The 19,931-nt window shown below is 58.4% G+C and overlaps 1 protein-coding gene across 1 annotated transcript in view; it reads left to right on the forward strand.

The window, feature by feature from the left end:
• The window catches only part of UMODL1 (uromodulin like 1), a 55,682-nt gene extending 44,272 nt beyond the window's left edge, over positions 1-11,410 (forward strand). Inside the window, exons 17-21 of the mRNA XM_059165111.1 lie at positions 2,562-2,707; positions 3,224-3,460; positions 3,698-3,857; positions 5,390-5,474; positions 11,217-11,410. Coding sequence (XP_059021094.1) covers positions 2,562-2,707; positions 3,224-3,460; positions 3,698-3,857; positions 5,390-5,474; positions 11,217-11,392 — 804 coding nt within the window. The 3' untranslated portion in view covers positions 11,393-11,410. The remainder of the gene's footprint in view (positions 1-2,561; positions 2,708-3,223; positions 3,461-3,697; positions 3,858-5,389; positions 5,475-11,216) is intronic.
• The last annotated feature ends 8,521 nt before the right edge of the window (positions 11,411-19,931 follow it).

Genomic DNA, 19,931 nt, shown 5'->3' on the forward strand with positions numbered 1-19,931 from the left:
CCCCCAAGCCCCGAGGCAGCGACGGGCTGGAGGGCGGGCGGGGGCAGGGCATCCCCAATCAGCACACTGCAGGCTCGCAGACAGACTGAACGGTGCGGGAGACGACACGGTCAGTGCCGTCGCGCCGTGCAGGGTGAGTGTCCTGCCGACGGCCAGGGTCCCAGGCGGGCCAGCGCACTGGCTCTCTGCCTCTGTTTCCCCGAGCTGCACGGACACGACGGCTCCAGCTGTTACCTTCAGTGGGGCTCAGGCCTGTTCAGAGCAGAGGGAAATGCGTCTCTGGAGAGTCATCCCAGCCCCGGAATCCACAAAAGTTCTTGATGTTTTTGGTACTTGCCAAAACCTAAGATTCTCCAAACATGGACTTCCCACAAACACGATGGAATACGTACAGTTCGCAGGTTCCGCCGCCTCCTCCTCTTTCCTTATTTTGGGGGGCGGGGGAGTTAAGCAGTTTAAATTGTACTGACCTCCCGATTTTTTAGAAGCTAAATCTAAGGCTTTAAGCCCCCCCAAGTCTGACATGCTGTGAGCTGATCGTGCAGACGATGCTCAGAGACACAGTGGTCCGCGCCCCAGAAGGTTCACCAGCGTCCACGGCCATCTTCCCAAATTCTACGGAGACAGTGAGGAGCTGGCCAGGGTGTCTGAGGCACTTCCCAAAGCCGTTTTCAAAGGCACCAAATGACACAGCGAACACGTACCCCGGCCGGGATGCCCAGGGCACAGCCCATCGGACACTTGACGCCGCGTTGGTTACGACTCCACGCCCCCAGGAGCTTCTGCTTCTCAGCTGGAAGGAGCCGCCGGACATACAAACATCACGTAGATCGATAACTGTTCCAGAGTACGGAGGGGCAGACAGAAGCAGACACAGAGACAGGTGCACGTCCCGAAGTGTTTCCATGCTTCCGTCTTTGGATAATGCAATCAAGAATGTAGGCAAGTTTGTTCCCTGAAGCTAAGGCATCACTAGTCCCTACAAAGGAAAATGAGTTCCAAGAATTCACGTGGTTTTCAGTAATCTAATTTCACCATTTATACGAAAACCTAGAGGCAGCAATGATATCCAGTAACTTCCGACATAAGCTAATGGTTTTTGGATGTTGTCCATTTACTGGGGCTTGCGTGGGTCTGTGTCACAGACACACGAGGGAAAACACACTTGCTGTAATTTCTCATAAGCAAGCAACAAGGAAGGAGCCGGTGTGGGAGCTGGAGACGCAGAGGAGCTCCGAAAACGGTTCCCCGCAGTGACTTCAGTCCAGAACCCCCCGCCGGCAGCCACTCCCCCTCGCGCTCCTGCAAACTTTGCACCACCCGTGACCCACTCCTGCCGGAGCCCGACTGGCCCCTGGATTCCACGTCTCTACCAGATCTGTGGGTCCCAGCAGCACGGATGGTCTCCCAGTGTCTATTTTCAGCCATCGTTCCCTGGCAGGCTCTCCGAGACCAGACGCTCTGCTGGCCACGCCACGTCCGTGGGCTCCTGCTTCAGTGGCGGCGTGGTTCCGTGGATGCTCCCAGATGCGGCTTCTCAGCGTGATGCTTCAGCCGCAGCCCTGCTTCCTCTTCGTGGACGGCCGGCTTGTCTGTTTCACAGTTTCCCGGTCTCTTGTCTACTCCCGAGACGCCAAGGCCAGTGACTAGCCGAGGCCACGCCATGCCCACCGAGATGCGCCAGCCACGGGCCGTCTGCAGCTGTCCTTGGCCGGCGCCGGGCCGCATCCTAGTGACAGCGTAGGGTGTGCCTGTGAAGGCACGTGGGTCTTGGGAAGCCACCACGATCCAACTCCAGGCCACCAGCGAGCAAAACGCCGTGAACGAATGTCACTTCAGGCATTTGGTCCAACGACAGCCTTGGCTCAGCTCCAGTGCGACGAAGGGGTTTTCACAGAAGTGTCCGTCCCTCCTACCTGCTGTCCACTGAGCACATCGGGCAGTGGCCTGCCCCAGGCTCTCCGTCTCAGTTCTGGGATCTGGAGAAACTCCGGAACGCTCACGTGCTTAGTCTCTGTGCTTGGTCTACAGGCCTCACTTCATGCTCGGGAACGGGCTCAGCCTTGTTCCGTGGGGGCTCATGTACTCCCATGCCCCGAGTCCCCGTCACAATGACCGTCCCTCTCTGGAGTTTGTTCTCGGGCTCCTTGTTCACCCGGATGATGGTGTGGGGACAGAGATCTGGTGGTCCCACGCAGACTTCAATCCCATGATTTTAGCTCGATTTCTTTGGGGAGGGGCTTGCGCTCTCACTTTCAGGAATGTGCTGGGGGATTGTCTGGGAGGAACCCCGTCCATCATTTGGGGTGTCAGCTGGTCCAGTTTGCCTCTGGTTTTCCTCTGATGGGGAAAACAGGCGAAGGACACAGGCGAAATCAGGGGTCGGCACTTGACATGCTCTTGGGCGTTTGATGTTGGGAGAAGATGGTCAGAGTGTTCGTATTGGGGACAAGCTTTAGGGAAGAGCCACCCTCCCCTGGCACCCAGAACCATGGTCTGCTGGCACGCTGGGGGCGGGGCTGCTGGGGTCCGGGAGCGCACTGATGCCCGTTTGTGTTCAGAACATGACGACTACGGTGGTGAGGACTATGCTGAGGAACGACCTGTCCCCCGACGCCGTCATCCACCACCTGAAGATCCTGAGTCCCATCCATTGTGCCTTCCAGAACGACCTCCTGACGTCCTCGGGCTACGCCCCGGAGTGGGGGTGAGTGCAGAGGTCCTGCCGCCCCACCCCAGCTCACTCTCCCCGCTAGCACCTTCGCTTTGGATTTCTTTACGGTTTCAATCACTTGAGGACCCTTTTGTGAGACTGACAGTGGCCAGACGTGGTTAGGAACTACCAGCTCCCCTAACTGTTGTCTTCACGTCCAAACCTGGACCAATCAAAGAAAGCCAGTGTGCGCCCTAGCCAGTCACAGGGGACGCCCCAGTCCTGGTGAGCCCACCCACGGCTTCCCCGTGACCATGCCTCACCGGCCGCCTGGGGCCTCTCTGTTCCACTGGGAAGCCAACCCCCGCCCCTGCTGGTCCTCAAGTCTCCTCCAGACCCTCTGGGGGCTGTCACCCCACTCCAGCCGGCTCAGAACAGGCAGCCTTTCTTTGCCCGGTCCCGCTGGGCGGTCTGCCTTTACTTTCTCCTCCTCTGGGGTTGCTTTCTGGGGAGCAATGGGAAGGGGCAGGGTCGCAGAAGCGCTCCTGCCCAGCCCACCTGCTCTGGCAGGGTTTACACCATTATCGAGGACCTCCACGGCTCCGGGAATTTTGTCACCGAGATGCAGCTGTTTATCGGGGACTCCCCTATCCCCCGGAATTACACCGTGTCCGCCAGCGATGACATCAAGATCGAGGTGGGACTCTATAACCAGAACAGCAACCTCAAGGTGGTCCTGACCGAGTGCTGGGCGACGCCGTCCAGCAACGCCAGGGACCCGGTCATGTTCCTCTTCCTCAACGACAGGTGGGTGCCGACTGCGGGCTGCTCGGAGGGCCTCTGAGTTCCCAGACCCCCACGGAGAGGCGGGTCTGGGTTTTCAGTGACACCCGAGTCTCGGGGGACCGGGAGACCTGGCAGTCCCTGCCTCCCACGCACAGCGCGGATGGTGTGTGCGCAGGGGTGCAGCCGGCAGTGCAGGTAGACGGGCTGGGGTGCATAGGGGTGGCTCCTGACCAGTGAGTCCGGTCCCTCGCTTCCCAGCTGCCCCATCCCCAACACGCACACGCACGTGATCGAGAACGGGGACTCCAGCAAGGCCCAGTTTAAGCTGAAAATCTTCTCCTTCATCAACAACTCCATTGTCTACCTGCACTGCCGGCTCCGCATCTGCATGGACTCCCCTGGGACCACATGCAAAATAGTAGGTGTCGCGCTTTCCCGGACGTGTGCCTGGACTCGCGTCCCCGCGGCTCTGAGGAGGGTTGCTCCGTTAGCTGGGGCCCAGGGCCGGGCTGCTCCGGGGCCCAACTTTTGGGAGGAGACACGGGGCCCTACAGCCTGAGCCCCATAAAGGCACAAAAGGAGGTGTGGGCGGCGGGCATCTCGTGGGTGGGCGGTCCACATGGTTGTGGCTAAGCTGCCTCCGTCTGGAGGCTGTAACACCTGCTGGTCATCACTGCACACCCCAGGCCGCCCCCGGGGCTGTGGGGCTTCTCTTCTCCGTGGAGAATGCATACCTGGGTATAAACACGGTCCTTTAATTTCATATTATTTTTAGCAGCATGGACGGAACGCTGTTGAATCCCAGCCACCGTGATACTGCATAGGAGGGTTCCCCTTCTGTTCATCCTCCACTCCGGGATCTTGAATAATTTTATATTCTCATTTCCTTAGCTGTTTAACTGTGAAATGATGCTTTGTGGTCCTGAGGTGTGAAAGCCGTTCACACCAGACAAGTGCGTCGCGGACAATTGATGTCACTTTGTCTCATCCCGTAGACATTGCAGAAAAAAGGACTGAAAGGCACACAGACCCCAGGGTGACCGCCGGCTAAGGGTGGCCACGGGCACGCACCTGCTGTAAATCCCGTCAGAAATATGAAGGGTATTAGTCGTCACAACGACCTCTGTGAGGAGTTGCAAGTCCCCAGAGTTTTTATGATACGACTCTACACAGTCCCTTCCACGTCCCCAGAGGAGGGCTGTCGTGCTGGTGTCCTTGGCTGTGAGCACGGGGCACCACGGGGCGGCTGAGGCAGCAGGACTGCATCCTCCGAGGGGTCGTGACAGGACCGGTTCTCCCGGTGGCCGGAGGGAAACTCATTCCAGGCTCTGGCTTTGGCGCGGAGACACCGGCTTCTCCCTGTGTCTTCCCAGCTTCCCTCTGTGCGTGTCTGTGTTCAGCTTCCCCTTTTCACAAGGACGCAGCTGGGCAGGACTGGGACCCACCCCAATGACCTCGCTTTAACTTCATCTGCAAAGACCGTGTTTCCAAATAAGGTCCCATGTGCAGGTGCTGGGGCCAGGGCGTCAACATCGTTTAGGAGGACATAGAGCAGGTGTATGGTGAGCGGGTCCCACCACATCCCTGAAGCTGTCTGCGAGGCAGAGTGTGGAGAGGAGCAAGCGGCTGTGGCCGGCCATGGAGAAGGCCGAGGAGGCGCAGAGCTGACAGAGGGCCCGAGGGGCCCAGGGGTCTGGGGCTGGAGATGGTTCAGCCGGTGTTCTCTCGAACCTGCTTTCCTCCAGCCCCGGCTGCCCACCGGCCCTCCCGTCGCACCGGCAGAGCCCCGTGGTCCTGGCGGTCCAGGCCCCTCGGCCCCTTCCCTGCCTGAGCTCATCTAGCTGGTTTACAACGTCCGGATCAGAGTCTTACCCCGACAGTGACCACGTTTCTCAGAGCTGATGAGTTCCGTTCAACTAACTGGAAGTTTCCTTCATTTCAAAACAACAGAATTGCGATGACATCCGGTCCCCGAGAAGCCGGGAAGCGTCTGCAACACACCAGACGTCCTGGGGACCCCTCATTCGGTCTGAAGGTGAGTTGGTGACTCGGTTGAGTCAGTTAAAGAAAAGATGGAACTGGGTTCCGTCTCCCCCGCGTGTGAACCTGCCTGCCGCGACCAGGAGCCACGGCCAGGACGCTCCGTAGACCCATCACAGCGGACACAGCAGCTGGGTTCACGGAGAGCCCCGGTTCCAGCCTCTGCACGCAGAGTGGGGCCGGCCTCTCCCGGGAGCCCCTGGCAGGAGGAGCCCTTGTGGTCCTCAGGTCCCCGCGCTGCTGCGGAAGGAGCGGCGGGCGCTGTGGGAAGTCCGCTCGCTCTTGGACAAAGCGGTATTTTGAATTGCGTCCCACGAAACCGGTCAAGTTTCCTGACGTGGATCGATACACCACGTGGGTTGTGGAGGGAGGAAGGCGGGCTGCACCGGGTCGGGTTCTGCGTGCACGCGTGTGCCGGTGTGCGCACGCACGGGAAAGCTCTTTATTCTGGGCTTGGCTACAGCAGAAGATGCAAAAAAGGGAAAAAAAAAAAGAAGAGGCACAGCTTTCTCCCTTGGTATGAAAGTCCCGCTGGTCGATGACAACCCGTGGGGTTCCAGCGGCCACCATCACCTTTCCAGAAAAGCATTTTATTTCCTTTGAGATCCATTTTATTATTGTTGTTGTTGTTTAATTGGATGGGGGAATGGTGCGCTTTGGATATTAAGACAGAAACGGCTGGCTGTGTCCCAACATCTGTTCCTGTCCCTCGTAGTCAGTCGTGGAACGCCCAGGCTTTCGCTGGCCAGTGGCTGTTGGATAAATGCTCTCGTCCCCGGCCTGGCAGCCCAGGGCGGCCGTGTGCGTCAGTTCTGGCCGGTGACATGCAAACAGGAGGCGGAGTGACCGTTCCCGCAGGGCTGCCCCTCACCTGTCCCTGTCTTCCTCTTGCCTGGCGGGCGCAGGGGTGCGGTGGGGACGGCTGCAGTCCTCTGCCTGGCAGACCCTGAGGGCCTTGGGGACCGGAGCTGGAAGGAGCCCCATTCCCAAAGACCCCACAGAGCGAGTGTGCCAGCCCGGGCCTCTGACTTCGAGTTTTGTGCGGGAAAGAAAGAAACTTCCATGAGCTTTGCTTCTGCTGCTTTGGTGTTTTCTCCTTCTGTTACCCCTTTTTTGTTGGTTTCCTCCCTGACTTTGGTGGCTCTCCTTGCTTCTCTGTATCTTCCTGCACAAGACCTTTGGGGCCTTGGATGTGGGGTCTGAGCCTGGGTCCGAGTCTGTTCAGGGCTTGGGAAGGGAGCCGAGGGAGCAGGAAGAGGGGGGGCCTCGTGGCTGGTGATTCCAACGGCTGCTTCTCATCCCAAGTATTTGTGAACTTGAAAAGATTCCAGGTTTGGGGCTACTGAGGGTGTGCTTCTGGAGCGGGGCTCCAGGTTCTGGGGTCTGCACTGGTCCTCAGCGGGTTCCAGGGCCCATCCTAGGACTGCGTGTTTCTTCTACCCTCTTCATTTTCTCAAACTTCTAAGGAGAACTGGTTGACCAGGTGGTCCTCATATGCATTTTCATCGATAGAAATGGGACTTCTAGTCATTCGCAAAGAGTACAGATAATGTCGAAACTGCTGGAGTGGAAAAAGCCCTGGGCTTGCAGTTATGAGACCTGAGTTTGAATATAGTGCGTCTGGATGTGTGGTCTCGGAAGAATGACTGAGTCTTCTGGATCCAAATCATCCTACCATCATTCCTCCACCCACCTACCCATCCATCCATCCCATTACCCAGCATTCCTTCCTCCGTCTGTCTACCCACCCCTCCGTCCGTCCGTCCATCCGTGCACACACTTACTCATTATTTCATCTGTCTCTGTGACAGGCCTACATGCCTACTAAGTGTCCAGCACGCTCCTCTTTCTCTGCGACCTGTGCACATGTGCCACATTGTGCTTCATTCCCCTCATCTATAAAATGGGAATAATAATAATTTCTACTTCAGACAGTGCCTTGTCCATCGAAATGACCAGACACGTGTTTGCTGTTATCATCTGTAACCGTTAGGGCACCACACTAACCACCACTGCAGAGAACAACAAATAGAATGAGGCTAGAAATCACTGGGCTCCAAAACAAGCACCGTAATTACTCACCTTGTCCATCATTCTTTCTTACTGGGTTATTAGCTTTCGTTTGAGCCCCAGCGGTGCCACACAAATATATAGAAAAAGCATTTAGAAACATGGCATCTCCCAGTTGATGGAAATTTCGTATTTTAACTGTGTACATGAATGGAATTCACGTTGGAGACAGGGGTGAGAAAGACGGGCAGACAGATCCCTTCAGGATTGCCCCCCTCCCACCCTGTGCCCACACTCTGTTCCCTGTGCACCACACTCGGGCCCCACCCCTCATGCGCACACTCTCTCCCCCCACGTGCGCCCATGCTCTGTCCCCCACAGGCACCCACACTCTGCACCCCTACATGTGCCCACAATCTACCACTGACATGTGTCCATACTCTGTCCCCTCTGTGCACCCACACTCTACCCCCCACAGGCGCCCATGCTCTCTCCCTTTCTCACATGTGCCCACATTCTGCATCCCCCCACGTGCACCCACACTCTACCCCCGACATGCATCCATGCTCTGCCCCCAACATGCACCACACTCTACCGCCCATGTGCACTCACGTTCTGCCCCACACGTGCACCCATGCTCTACCTCATGTCCCCATGCTCTGCCCCTATGTGCACCCACACTCTGCCCCCCCATGTGCCTATACTTTGCCCCCCCATGTGTGCCCACACTGTACCCCCACATGTACCCATGCTCTCCCCCCGTGTGCCCACGCTCTGCTCCCCTGTGTGCCCACGCTCTGCCCCCCGTGTGCCCACGCTCTGCCCCCCGTGTGCCCACACTCTGCCCCCCACGGGTGCCCACACTCTGGCTCTGCCATCACCCTCACTCTCTCGGTGGGGACGACTGAGAATACTCGGGGATTCCCAGGAAGGCAGCCAAGCTCACAGGTTGGTACCCGGACAGGGGGGCTGCTCGGAGCAGTCCCCAGCTTCTGATCCACTTGGCCTTCTTCTCCTGGGCTCATTTGCCCACAAGCACCAGCCTTCGCACCACTGGTGTTAGTTCTCTGGCGCTGGTGCCACAGGAAACTAAGTGCACGGACTGGGGGGCTTACAACAGGAGGCCAGAAATTCAAGGTCAAGGTGTCACGGGGTTGGTCCCTGCTGGGGAGTGAGGGAGGGTCTGTTCCAGGCTCTCTCAGCTCCCGGCATTTGCTGCTCTGGCTCGCCTCGGCTTGTACGATCCTGTCACCGGGTCTCTGCCTCTGTCCTCCACGGCGCTCTCCCTCTGTCTCTGTGTCTTCATGTGGCTGTCTTCTTATAAGGACATGGGTCCTGTTGGGTTGGGGGCCTCTCCAGCTTCAGCATGACCTCATCTGAAGCTAACCCACTCCATCTGCAATGATCCTATTAGTTTCTTTCAGTTGTAAAGCTTAATGAAATGGTTGGTAACCACCACCACCTTGTTCACCACCAACCCAAAAAAGAGGCTTGTAGTTAACCTCTGTGCTGCGGTACAGGGTGGGGGGTTAGGACCTCAACGCATCTTTTTGGAGGACACACAATGGCACCGCGCATGGGTAATGTTATGGAAGAACCCGTCTGGGCATTGTCCCCAGCTGTGGGCTGCCAACAAGCTCGTAGCAGCATCACAGTTTTCTGATTTAATTTTTGGGATCGTTCCATGGCCATCAGCTTTGCTAGATACCTCATTACTGCTCCCTCCCTAGAGTTTCTTTGTCCAAAGAGGAAGAAGTAGTCTCAGTGATGTCTGCCCGATGCTCGAATGTGCCCTCATCCTCTTCAAGTCCCCGACGGCTTCGTGTCTTTGCAAAATGACGTTTGCAGAGCAACCCCGGTAACTGTCCTGTGCATGGGTGCGGGCTGCCCGAGCTATCCCGGGGGAGGGCCAGGTTTTTATTAAAAGACTGACAGGTGGTCTGCCTGTGGGACCCACGTGCGGCTCACAACACCCAGTTGGTCTCTTCTGGACCCGGGACAGCCCCACTGCTGGCAAAGGTCATGTTCTAGCATGTGCTTGCTCTCCACTTCTAGCTGTCTCATGTGCACTGGTGACCATTCCCGAGCCCCGGTAACCGGGGGCGGCGCTGGCTTGCGGACCCTGCCTGGACCCTCCGTTACGAGCCTTCCGCGGCAGGGAACAGGAAACCAAACCGTTCGTCCCCGGAGCCGGCATTCTGGGGCTGGCTCTGGGCTCCCCTGCAGCGCGGGGGCTAGCTGTCCTGTTCTCCCACTCCATTATGGTCCACTAGCAAGATGTCCCGCACCCAAGGCACAGGACGGGGGCAGGGGCCTGTCAGCACCCCCCAGAGGCTGGATCTGGGGACCGGCTGTGCGGTTGTTGTTGGGGAAGCTGGCTATCCCAGCTGGGTGCCTATGGAGGTTGAAACTGTTCTGGCAACCGTCCCCAGGGTCTTCCTCCTTCTGGAGGAGGGGGCAACCTAAGTTCCCGGCAGCCAGGAGGGGGTCCCCGATGTCGCTGTTGGACCACCTTGTTAACTGTGCACACCCGTGCCACACCCTGGGAGACCCAGAGCAGTGTCCACACAAGCAACTGCACAGGAAACAGGATCCGGGTGCCCCTTGTCCCCAGGTGGACATCCCGTGATGGAGGACGGAGGTGAACGTGATGCCGCGCCCTGTCCGTGGGTCACACCCACATGCTCGGGGCCCCTCGACACCCACCTTCCTCATGGGGGTGGACATCTCTCTTCCCTGGGGTGTGGGGGGTCAGGCCAGAGGGCCGGCTGGGGGCCTCCTCCTCTCTCTGGCCATGCAGGTCTCATGCAGTAGAGCTGAGGGGGAAGTTCACACGCCACACGGGGAACTATCTTAAAACCAACCACCCGGCGGCAGGTCACCCATTCACAAGGCCTTCCACCCACCATCTGTCTCGAGGCTCAAAACCTTTCCGTCACCCCAAAGCAGCTCGGCATCCATCTGGGGCCCCTCCATGCCCCTTCCCTCAGAACCTGACACCACTGTGCTTTCTGCCTCTGGCCTTGCCCGTTCCGGGTAGTTCCTGCTGCGTGGGGTCCTTTGCGACTGGCCTCTCTCACTCAGCGTGAGGTTTGGAGCTTCCTCCATGTTCCTTTATACGGCCGACAATATCCCGTTGTGCGGACGGACCCCACTTTGTTGATCGGCCCCTCCTTTGGTGAACACGGGGGTTGTGTCCAGCTTCGGGTGCTGTGGATACCGTGGCTATGAACGTGGGTGTCTGGGGATGTGAGTCCCGATTTCCAGCTGTTTCGGGCCTGTGTTCCCCTCTACTGTATCGGCCCTTTGGGTGTGGGGGAGGGTCGTGGCTCTCTGTGCCGGGCGAGCCACGTGTCCACATGCCAAGCCCCCTTGAGCCCTCCACCTCCCCTAGCCATGGTCCAGAATGTTGGGCAGGTCAAACTGTCCTGCTCACTGTGCCCTTCTCTTGGGGTTGGGACGCCTGCTTGGTCACTTTGGGACCCCTGTGTGCACATGGGCACGTGTGGAGCCTCACGCCCTGGTGCTCTGGACCGGTCCGATCCAGACGGCACAAAGCAGCCGACCCCCGTGGAGCGCTTGCTCCGTGGCTGTTCTGTCCCACGCCCCCCGTTCCACCCGCACCGTGAGGTCGGAGTGCTGGGCCACAGGCGGTCCTGGGCACGAGGAGACGCGCCCCTCGGGGTTCGGGCAGACCCTCCAGCTGCGCCTGTCTCACTCCCTGCAGGTGAGCGCGCAGGGGCGGAGCCAGGCCTGGGAACCGGCTACCTCGTCCTCATCGTGGTGGCCGTCTTTGCCTTGGTGGCGGGAGCAGGTGCCTTCGTCCTTGTGCACTACCGGAGAATGACCGGCAAATACAGCTTCAGAGCCGCGGCGGGCGACGTCAGCTACCAGGCGTTCTAGGAGTAGGAGGCCCGGCTGGCCTGCAGGTGCGGGAGGTGGGGGAGGCGCCGTCCACACCTGCATCCTGCCCTCACGGTGGGAAGCCACAGGACCGTCCCGGGCGGGGAAACTGACCGTCCGTTGTCAGGGACCGGGTTCTGTCCATTTGCACAAGCGCTAAGCCCACGGAGCCCGGGGCAGTGCGAGGGGCAGGGCGGGTGGGGGGGAGGGCCCTGGTGTGCCCCAACCGCGTGAGGTTGTTATGACCACTTTCACAGATGGGGACCTGGGGCAGGGGGTAAAGGACTGACCTGAGAATGTAGCTAGGAGGGGACGGGGCTGCAGTTTGGGTCTGGGGTCCATTCCCTAAGCTGCTGGGCTACAGTGCCTTAGACTAGACACGAGCAGCCGGCCTCCTTAGACCAGCATCCACGTGACCCACGGGCCCTCCCTAGACTAGTGCACACGTGACCCACAGTCCCTCCCTAGACTGGCGCACGTGCGTGACCCATGGACCCTCCTTGGCCTAGCGCGCACGCAGCCCATGGGCCCCTTCGCCACCCACGCTCCGGGAGCATTCCTGCAGGAACCTCTCCTTTCCTGGCTGCACACTGACCCTGGCGACCTCCCTTTCCATGCAGGTAGCTGTGACTCAAACTTGGTCCTTAATTCATCAGGCATGGACCTAAGCTGCTCTGTCCCACATCCAGAGTCTGGAAGAGTCCCAGAGGTGGTGAAAACAGACTCTGACTGAGTCCGGAGCCCAACATCCATGCAGGTCCCAGAGAAGCAACGCCCAGCTGGAGGGTGAGAGGAGCTGTTGGAGAGGGCGGCCGGGCGAGGGCGACGCGCAGAGCCTCAGACACGGGGCTCTTCAATCCAAGCATGAGCGCGGCTCTGCCATCACACAGATCACCCCGATAGCTCCAGAGCGCCCAGGCTCTATCATCCTAACTGGTCCAAGTGGCCCTTTCTTGTTTTGCTGACCATGGACATCCGTCACCCGCCACCCACCCCCCTCCGTCCGCTCACCTGCCCACCCACTCACTCGTCCTTCCATTCATCCAACGCTCTAACTTACAACATCTCACATTTGCAAAGATACTTGGCAGTTCACTTGGAGTTCTTTTAGCAATAGGTCAGTCGTGTACTGATAAATACTGCTAATGTTATTTCTAGTGGACGTATAGTCTCTTGAGCTTTCTCCTGCATTAGCAGTATATTGTTTTTATTTACACAACAGGAACTCAAAAGACAGTCTATGAATATGAAGGTCTTTATAAGTAGAAATAACATTACACACACACACACACACACACACACACACACTCCGTATTTCATATTTTTCCCCGTAGGATGGACTATTTACCCAGTACACAAAGGGAAACCGGAGAAGAAATGGGGTGAGTCATGTACATAAGGTCACAGGATAAATGAATAAGGAAGTGGGTGTAGAATCTAAATTTTTATTTTAGAATATTTTCCGTGACACCACCCGGACCGCGCATTTCACTTTATTTAAAACAAATTGAATGGTATCCGATAGCAAACACCTGAAAGTTCGGGGTTTTCCCTGAGGGACTTAGAATGTAACATGGTCATAGTTTTTAATTCATGACATTAACTTTGTTGACTGTAACTCATGGCTACTAATACAGACCAGCTGGAGAATGTGACTAGTTTGATGTAGTGGATATCCTCAGAGTCAGTAAAGAATCACAATACGTCGTGTGTGTGTCTAAGCTGATTTGGAGCAGGAAGAATAAATTTCGTGTGACATTGAAACATGAGCGCGCCGGCTGGTCTGTTTGGTTCCGTCACATGCCGTGCTTACCCGGCAACCACGGAGGGCAGGTGCTGTGCTGGGCCCACTGGGGACACCCGGAATGTGTGTCTGGCTTTTCCATGTATTCTGATAACTGGCTCAGGACCTGTCACTTGTTTTTCTTGAAAAGAGGCAATAAATGTTCCGTAGATCTGGGTTTCAGGGCCCATGACGGTGTGGGTCCCACGTGACCATCCCCCGGTACAGCTGCAGAATTAGAGATATTAGGGGACGCTCCCACAGTGGGACAGCGGGGACGTAGGGGAGCTGGAGTCAGACCTGGGCCTGTCCGGTGGCAAGGTCCCTGCGCCTGAGGTTGGGACAGTGAGCACGACCTTGAACCTTTTCCCTTTGCTCACCTAACTGTCGCAACAGTCACTGATCCCATTTTACAGATAAGCAAACTGAGGCTCAAATTTTAAGTTACTGCTCTAAGCTGCTCACAGTGGAAACCCAGACCTTGTCCCTCCTAGTTCAGGCTCTTCCTGCTACTCCAGAGCAGACCTGGTCGGTTCACTGGTGAAGAATGGGAGCCTTCCAGGACCTTAGAACCCAGGGACCCTCTAGCCTATGGATAGAGCAGCCAAGAGCTCGGCAAGGTGGTGGGCTCCGACTGGCTGAGGTGCTGGGTCCCTGGCAGACCCAAGTACTCCCTGGCCCAGGATGTCAGGCTGATTCCGTCTGGGGGTCAGGTGGAGGGGAGAAACCCCGGCGCTCCCTGCGCACCCTCTACCCGGACGGCACTGCCTCACCACTGCCACCAGATGGCGCAGCAGACCAGGGCGGAAGGTCCCTTTCTTTTCCCCCGCGGTCACAGCCCTGTTTCCCCATTTGTTCTATTTTGCTCTATTTGAGACTTTTGCCAGCAAAGGACAGGGAATCTGGAATCGTTCTGCAGGTTTTTGGCGTCCTAGGACGTGAGCCTGCTGGGGTGCGGCTCTGGGGGTCGGGAAATGACGCCCATCTTCCAGGGTGGGAGAGCAGTGACTTAATGCCATGAGCTGACCCGTGTCCCTGGCTGCGAGCCTTGAGCGGACCCTGCCCTCCCACCAGGACTGCCAGGGGGGGAAGCTGCCTCTCCCCCCTCTCCCTCTGTGCCTGAGAGGGAAAGGAGACAGTCTCTACCTGCAGCAGAAACCCCCGGGAATGAGCTCGCAGCCCGTCTGGGTTCCCTATACGGGGACTCGCCAGGGGGACCGCGATGCCGCGCGCAGCAGGTTCTCGGGGGGCTCCAGCAAAGCGTTGAGATCTGGCCGGGTGGAGGATGGAGTTTGCGCCACAGAGGAGAAGCGTTTCTGACCTGAATACGGCTTGAGCCTCTTGCTGGGTCTACGTACCCAGGAGGTTATGGTTAGACGGGGCCGGGGGCGTGTCTGGTGTGCAGGGGGAACCAGGGTGGCCCCAGGCTGGCCCCACGACTCAGGACACTGAGTCTCGGCTGGGTGGGGAAGGCTCATTCCCAACGCCAGGGACTGGAGGTTCTCACTTTTCCAGACACCAAAGTGGACACCAAAGTGACTGTGATGGGAAGAAATTGGTGGTAAGGTCTCAGCTGGGAGTTGCTGAGAATTTGCACCGTGCAAGGTGGCACTGTATTCTGGGAGTCAGGGTGGCGTCGCGGTTACGGGCACTGCCTCTCCCAGTGGGCCCCGTCACCTAGTTTCTCTACGCCTCCGTGTCTTCACCTGTGAAGTGGGGTTCATGCTGATATTGGTCAGGCAGCTTTGGGCTACAGAGTAGTAGAAGCATCAATTCCAACAGGCTTTAACGATAGACAGTCCATGACCGTTTGTGAATTAAAAGTCCAGGGCAGGGCTTCAGGTAAGGCTCGCTCTAGCAGCTCTCAAGGTTTGGCCCGTATTTGTTGCTTTCCTTCCATGGTCTCAGCTTCAACCAATAATTCCCTCTTAGTCCCCCAAAAACTATGAGAAGTAATCAGGACTAGAGCCTCCTTCACTCCTATGTGGCTAAAGAAAGACGGTGTCTCCCCCAACCATTGATCGAAGGAATCTTGTCTTGGTTGAAACATCCTGGGGGGGCACATCAAGGAGAATGGCATCCCGCAGGTCCATTCCAGCCTGCCAGAGGTCCCCAGAAACCACTGTGCACAGGAGAGAGACGGGCTCCCGGTTCTGATCTGTACTGCCAGGCAAAGGGCGGAAAACTCGAGGTGATTCTGAACCAAGTTCTAAAGTTGTTGGCCACTCCACCCCTCTGTGGGGCTGGCCCGTCTCCAGGCTCTGTGGACTCCCATCTCAAGGGGTTTCTGGGGATGAAGGGGGAATGACACGGTCTTGTCAAGGGCTTTGTCGGCACTGCTCCTCATGGGCAGACGATGCCTTCTTACGGGATCGTTCGCATGGGAAGGGTTCCCATCCCCTCCTGGACGCCCTCCCGGGGTGAAGGCAGCCTGACAGAGCTCAAGGGGCTCTCCGAGACGCTGAACCCTCTGGAACATTCACTGAGAAGCCACAGTGGGGAGCCCTGGTCAGGGAGGTGGGCGGCCCAGGGAGGAAGGCGGCCATGGAGCTGTGGCGGCAGGTGAAGGGAGCCGGTCGCTGCGGTCACCGTGCAGGAAGCTGCATCGCCGTGGCCCCATGTGGCCTCCCACCCCCGAGGACTGGCCTGCGAGAGGGCCTTCCTCGGAGCCGTCAGCTCTTTGCCCACAACAGTCTTCCCTTGTGCTCCTCCCCTGATGTGACCAGGGCCACAGTGACCTGCTGTCCCCCAACACGGTCCCATGCTGAGACTAACATAAGCCGGCCTCTCGGGGAACCTGCGGTTCGGGACAGGAAGACAGACCCACCGGCACCCTCTCTCCTAGTGGGATTCTTCACCGGCTCCAGGGCAGGCAGGACCCAGGCCCTGCCGGAGCCTTCTCAGCAGCCTGTCCGCTCTCGGAGCAGGTCCTTCGGTGCCCTCCTTGGGGCAGCAGGACCTCGACTCTCTCGGGGCAGCCCCGGGGACTGGGCTGATCCGGCTCTTCGGTCCCACCCTGCAGGGAAGGAGGGGCGTTGGGATCAAGGTCACTGTCCCAGGGCGTGTCCACTGTCCTTCTCCTCGGGTTCCGGCTTCTCGGCCCTCAGCTCCCAGGGCTTCCCAGCTCTGCACCCGCCTGGTGCTGACCAGTGCCCAGGAGGGGGCTACTCTGCACAGGGAAGGGCGGGTCCGGGAGACCCGGCCGGCACCCCCTCCACGCCCGTCCCAGCCCGGTCCTGGGAATGTCGAAAGGCAAATCCCTTACTCCTATGAAGGGCAGGAATCATCTTAATCCTGTTTCAATACAGGCTCCGGTCAGGGACATTTTTTGGGGAAGAGTATGTGCTCGGGCTCCCCAAGACCACCTTCAGGTTCAGTGACCTTCTAGAAAGACTCACAGGACACAGAGTTATAGTTTATCATAACAAAAGGATGCGGATGAAAATCAGTAAAGTTGCTGTGCAGGGAGCAGTCCAGGAGAGACCAGAGTGGGGAATCACTCACAAGCCAGGTGGAGCGGGGTTTGGGGGAGGGGTTGGCAGGGGGCTCCAAGCCCCCGCCATGGAAAACCACTGGCCCTGGCCGGCGGGGCCGGGAAAAACTCCCTTCGGCCCCTCTGGCTGCCTCGGACTTTACACATCTCTGCGAGTGTTTATAAATACTCTCTTTAGAGTAGAGAAGTTGCCATCGGCTCAGGAAAATAAACACATCGGTAACCATGGTGATCTGAGTATTTCGCACTGGGCAGAAACGGCTTGAGGTGGACATGGGGTTTAATCCGTTTATCCAGGGGTTTGAGTCAAGGCAGCACTGACCTGATTGAAAAACTTTGGTCTCTGGGGACCAGCATCTCTCATCTTCCTGCGGGTGTGTGTCCCCGTTTCGCAGGCTTCGGAGCCCTTTGGAGCTGCTGGAGCCCAGGCCCGGTTCCTGAGGCCTGGGGATGGGGTGGTGGTGCCTGGGCTTGTGGGCTTTCACCGCACCTGGGGTGCGGGGCCCGGGTCTTGTGAACCGCGCTCCTGGCTCCCTGGGCGATGGCCTAGACCCACCAAAGGTTGAGTTTCTTTCTCATGGAGCTGGTGCCAAGAAGCCCAAATATTGCAAAGTTCATCGGCAAACTCCGGTCTTACCTCTGTGGATTTTGTGATTAAAGGACGGGGTTTGGGTTGGGGGGGGACCACAAAACCCCAGGAATGTGAGCGAGACAAAACATAATTAGCTTGCAGAATTTTTAGTGGAAAACTGCCCCCAAATCACCAACAGCGCATACCTCGAGTTTGGAGCTGTGTTTACAGTCACCTGGAGAAGTTACAACTAGATCCCACCCACGTGGCATCTGCGTGGGTTTGGGTAGCAGATCCCTGTGCCACAATGGGCTCCATTCTGGGCGGGGGCCCCATCTATGTTGAGAGGCCAGGAAACGGATGCACATACGAGTCTTCTACACCCTGTAAGGGGAGATGGGTGGGGAGTACAGACAAACCGTGGGACAGACAGCAGGAGCCTCCCATCCCCCAGGTGACCAGGTGGAGAGGCGGGCAGGGCATGGCCAGCGGCTGGCCCCAGGCTTCCGGTCCTGCCTGGGCACGTTGTTGCTAGGGGCTCGGTGATGGCTGGTAGCACTGGAAGTGTCTTGTGGAAACCATGTTAGCATACTTAGAAAATCCAGAAAAGACCCTATAGTCTCCTTTCCGTGGCTCTTCCTGCCTCATTCACTGAAGTCCAGGAGGTTTTCTGGCCTCGGATGAACAGACGAGGCAGAGACAAGAGGCTGCATGTCTAGAGGCTGGACACACTGAGGCCGAGCCCGAGAGGGTCAGGGACCTTGGCTGCTCCCTGGAGGCTGTGACGAGGTCAGGCCTGAGCGACACGGGCCTGGAGGAAAGTTCCAGGGCACCGGTGCACCCTTCTGTGGTGAAGTGAGCTCACAGGCACTGCGGAGACTGAACTTGAACCTCAGTGCCCAGCAGGGAGCTTGAGTGGACAGCAGGCCCTAAGCGGGTGCGTAGGAGGAAGACTTCTCGGGGCTGGAGTCTGGGGGAGGCACAGAGGAGTCCCTTTCTTTCATGCCTGTCTTCACAAGCTGCAGCTCGCCCTCCCTCCCACGACAGGCTGGGCCCAGCCGCCGCCAGCCCCTCGGCTTAGCCAGCACGTCCCTGCCCGTCTGACCTGAGAGCCCCCAAGCCCCAGGCCTTCCTCCCTCCTCAGCCCACGTGCACGGGCCGGGGTGGGGGTCTCTCCAAAAGGGCAGTTTCGGGTCCCCTCCGCTGCCCGTAGTTCCGATCCACGACAGGTGTCTCCGTGGAGGAGGGACAAGGAGGCTGTCTCTTCTTTCCGGCACCGAGCTTCTGTCGCATCTGCAGGGCTGAAGACATGAGCGGCTTGAGTGTGTCCGTGATTCTGGAGGACTTGGATACTGTGCATGGGGTCCCACGAGTGCCCCCCGAGCCCTGTTCTCGATGCCACACCGTCTGGCACTCAGGTGGCACTGCCCGGTCCTTGGCCACCAGGGCCTGACTTCTCGTAGGAGCCACACAGGTGGTCTCTGCCCTGGAGCCTCACCCCTGCCCTGGCCCTAACACTCCCCTGCACCCAGTCTGCAGCCCCTCACTCCCGGGGTCTCGGGGTTTGCGTTCCCTTCACCCCTTGGGCCCGATCTGGAGAAGCTGAAGGCACAGGGAGAGGCTGCTGCTGGAGACAACAGGCCAGGGCAGGGGGGCAAAGGTTGGGAGCCCCGGCGGAAAGGGCACCCTGACACCCCACTGTCACCACCATTTTGTCCCCAGGCAATAAGTCCATAATGGAGGGGGTGGGTTTCCAGACTTCAAAGCTAACACCCTTGAATCTGGAAAGGCTCAGGGGCCTCCAACTGGTCTGGGATGCTGCTGAGAGCTGGGGTTTTGGCGGAACCTCTGTGGCAGGAAGCAGTCCTGGTCTCTGACCCCTCCGTCTCTGCGTGGCTGCTTTGGTAAAGATGCCACCTGCTTGTCCATGTCCCAGACCCCGATGGGCCTTGCCCGACCCCCTGCACCTGCTCTCAGGGGAGACACAGTGGGCTGGAGGCAGAGGGTCGCCCCTAAAACCTGAGCCACGTGCTCCAAAAATGGGGAGTCGGGGGGTTGGGGGTGAAGGGCCCGCTCCCCCAGCCCAGCTGTACCCGAGAAAAGAGGCATTTTTCTGCTTTGCTGATCTGTCTGGAGGACACAACGCCCAAAGATGGCTCCCTCCCAAGTCAGTAAAGGACAAAGGCAAACAGAAACACGCTGGTCTTGCTGGCCTGGGGCCACGCTGCGGTCAGGAATTCGGCGCTTTCTGCAGCTGCATCTGTTGGGGGACGATGCACAGCAGCCCTTGTCCTGGAGAAGCGGGTTCACGTCCAGCCACGGCTGCTTCGGGGAAGAGAGAGCCCAGTCCTCCTCGAGAAGCCGGCTTCGGGAGGACTCAGATGTCCTCTGTTTGCCGTAGCGGCCACAGCCAAAGGAGGCCGCGCGGTGGCACCAGCTTAAGCCCTTCGAGGTCATTATCCTGATTAATCCTCATCAAGACCCGACAAGAGCAACACTGCTGCTCTCCTTCCTCTTGAGTGAAGCTGGGTGACTGCCGAGGGCCCCCCACGGCCGGTGCCCCGCCAAGAAGGGGGCGGGCAAGACCGTGGCAGGGGCGCTCCCTACTCTGCCGGGCAGCCGCAACTAATTTCCACAAATTCTGTGGTTTAAAGCAACACGAATGTATCACCTTAGGCTTCTGGAGGCTGGA

The sequence above is a fragment of the Mustela lutreola genome, chromosome 2, assembly GCF_030435805.1.
Source record: "Mustela lutreola isolate mMusLut2 chromosome 2, mMusLut2.pri, whole genome shotgun sequence".
In the NCBI taxonomy this organism is placed as follows: Eukaryota; Metazoa; Chordata; class Mammalia; order Carnivora; family Mustelidae; genus Mustela; species Mustela lutreola.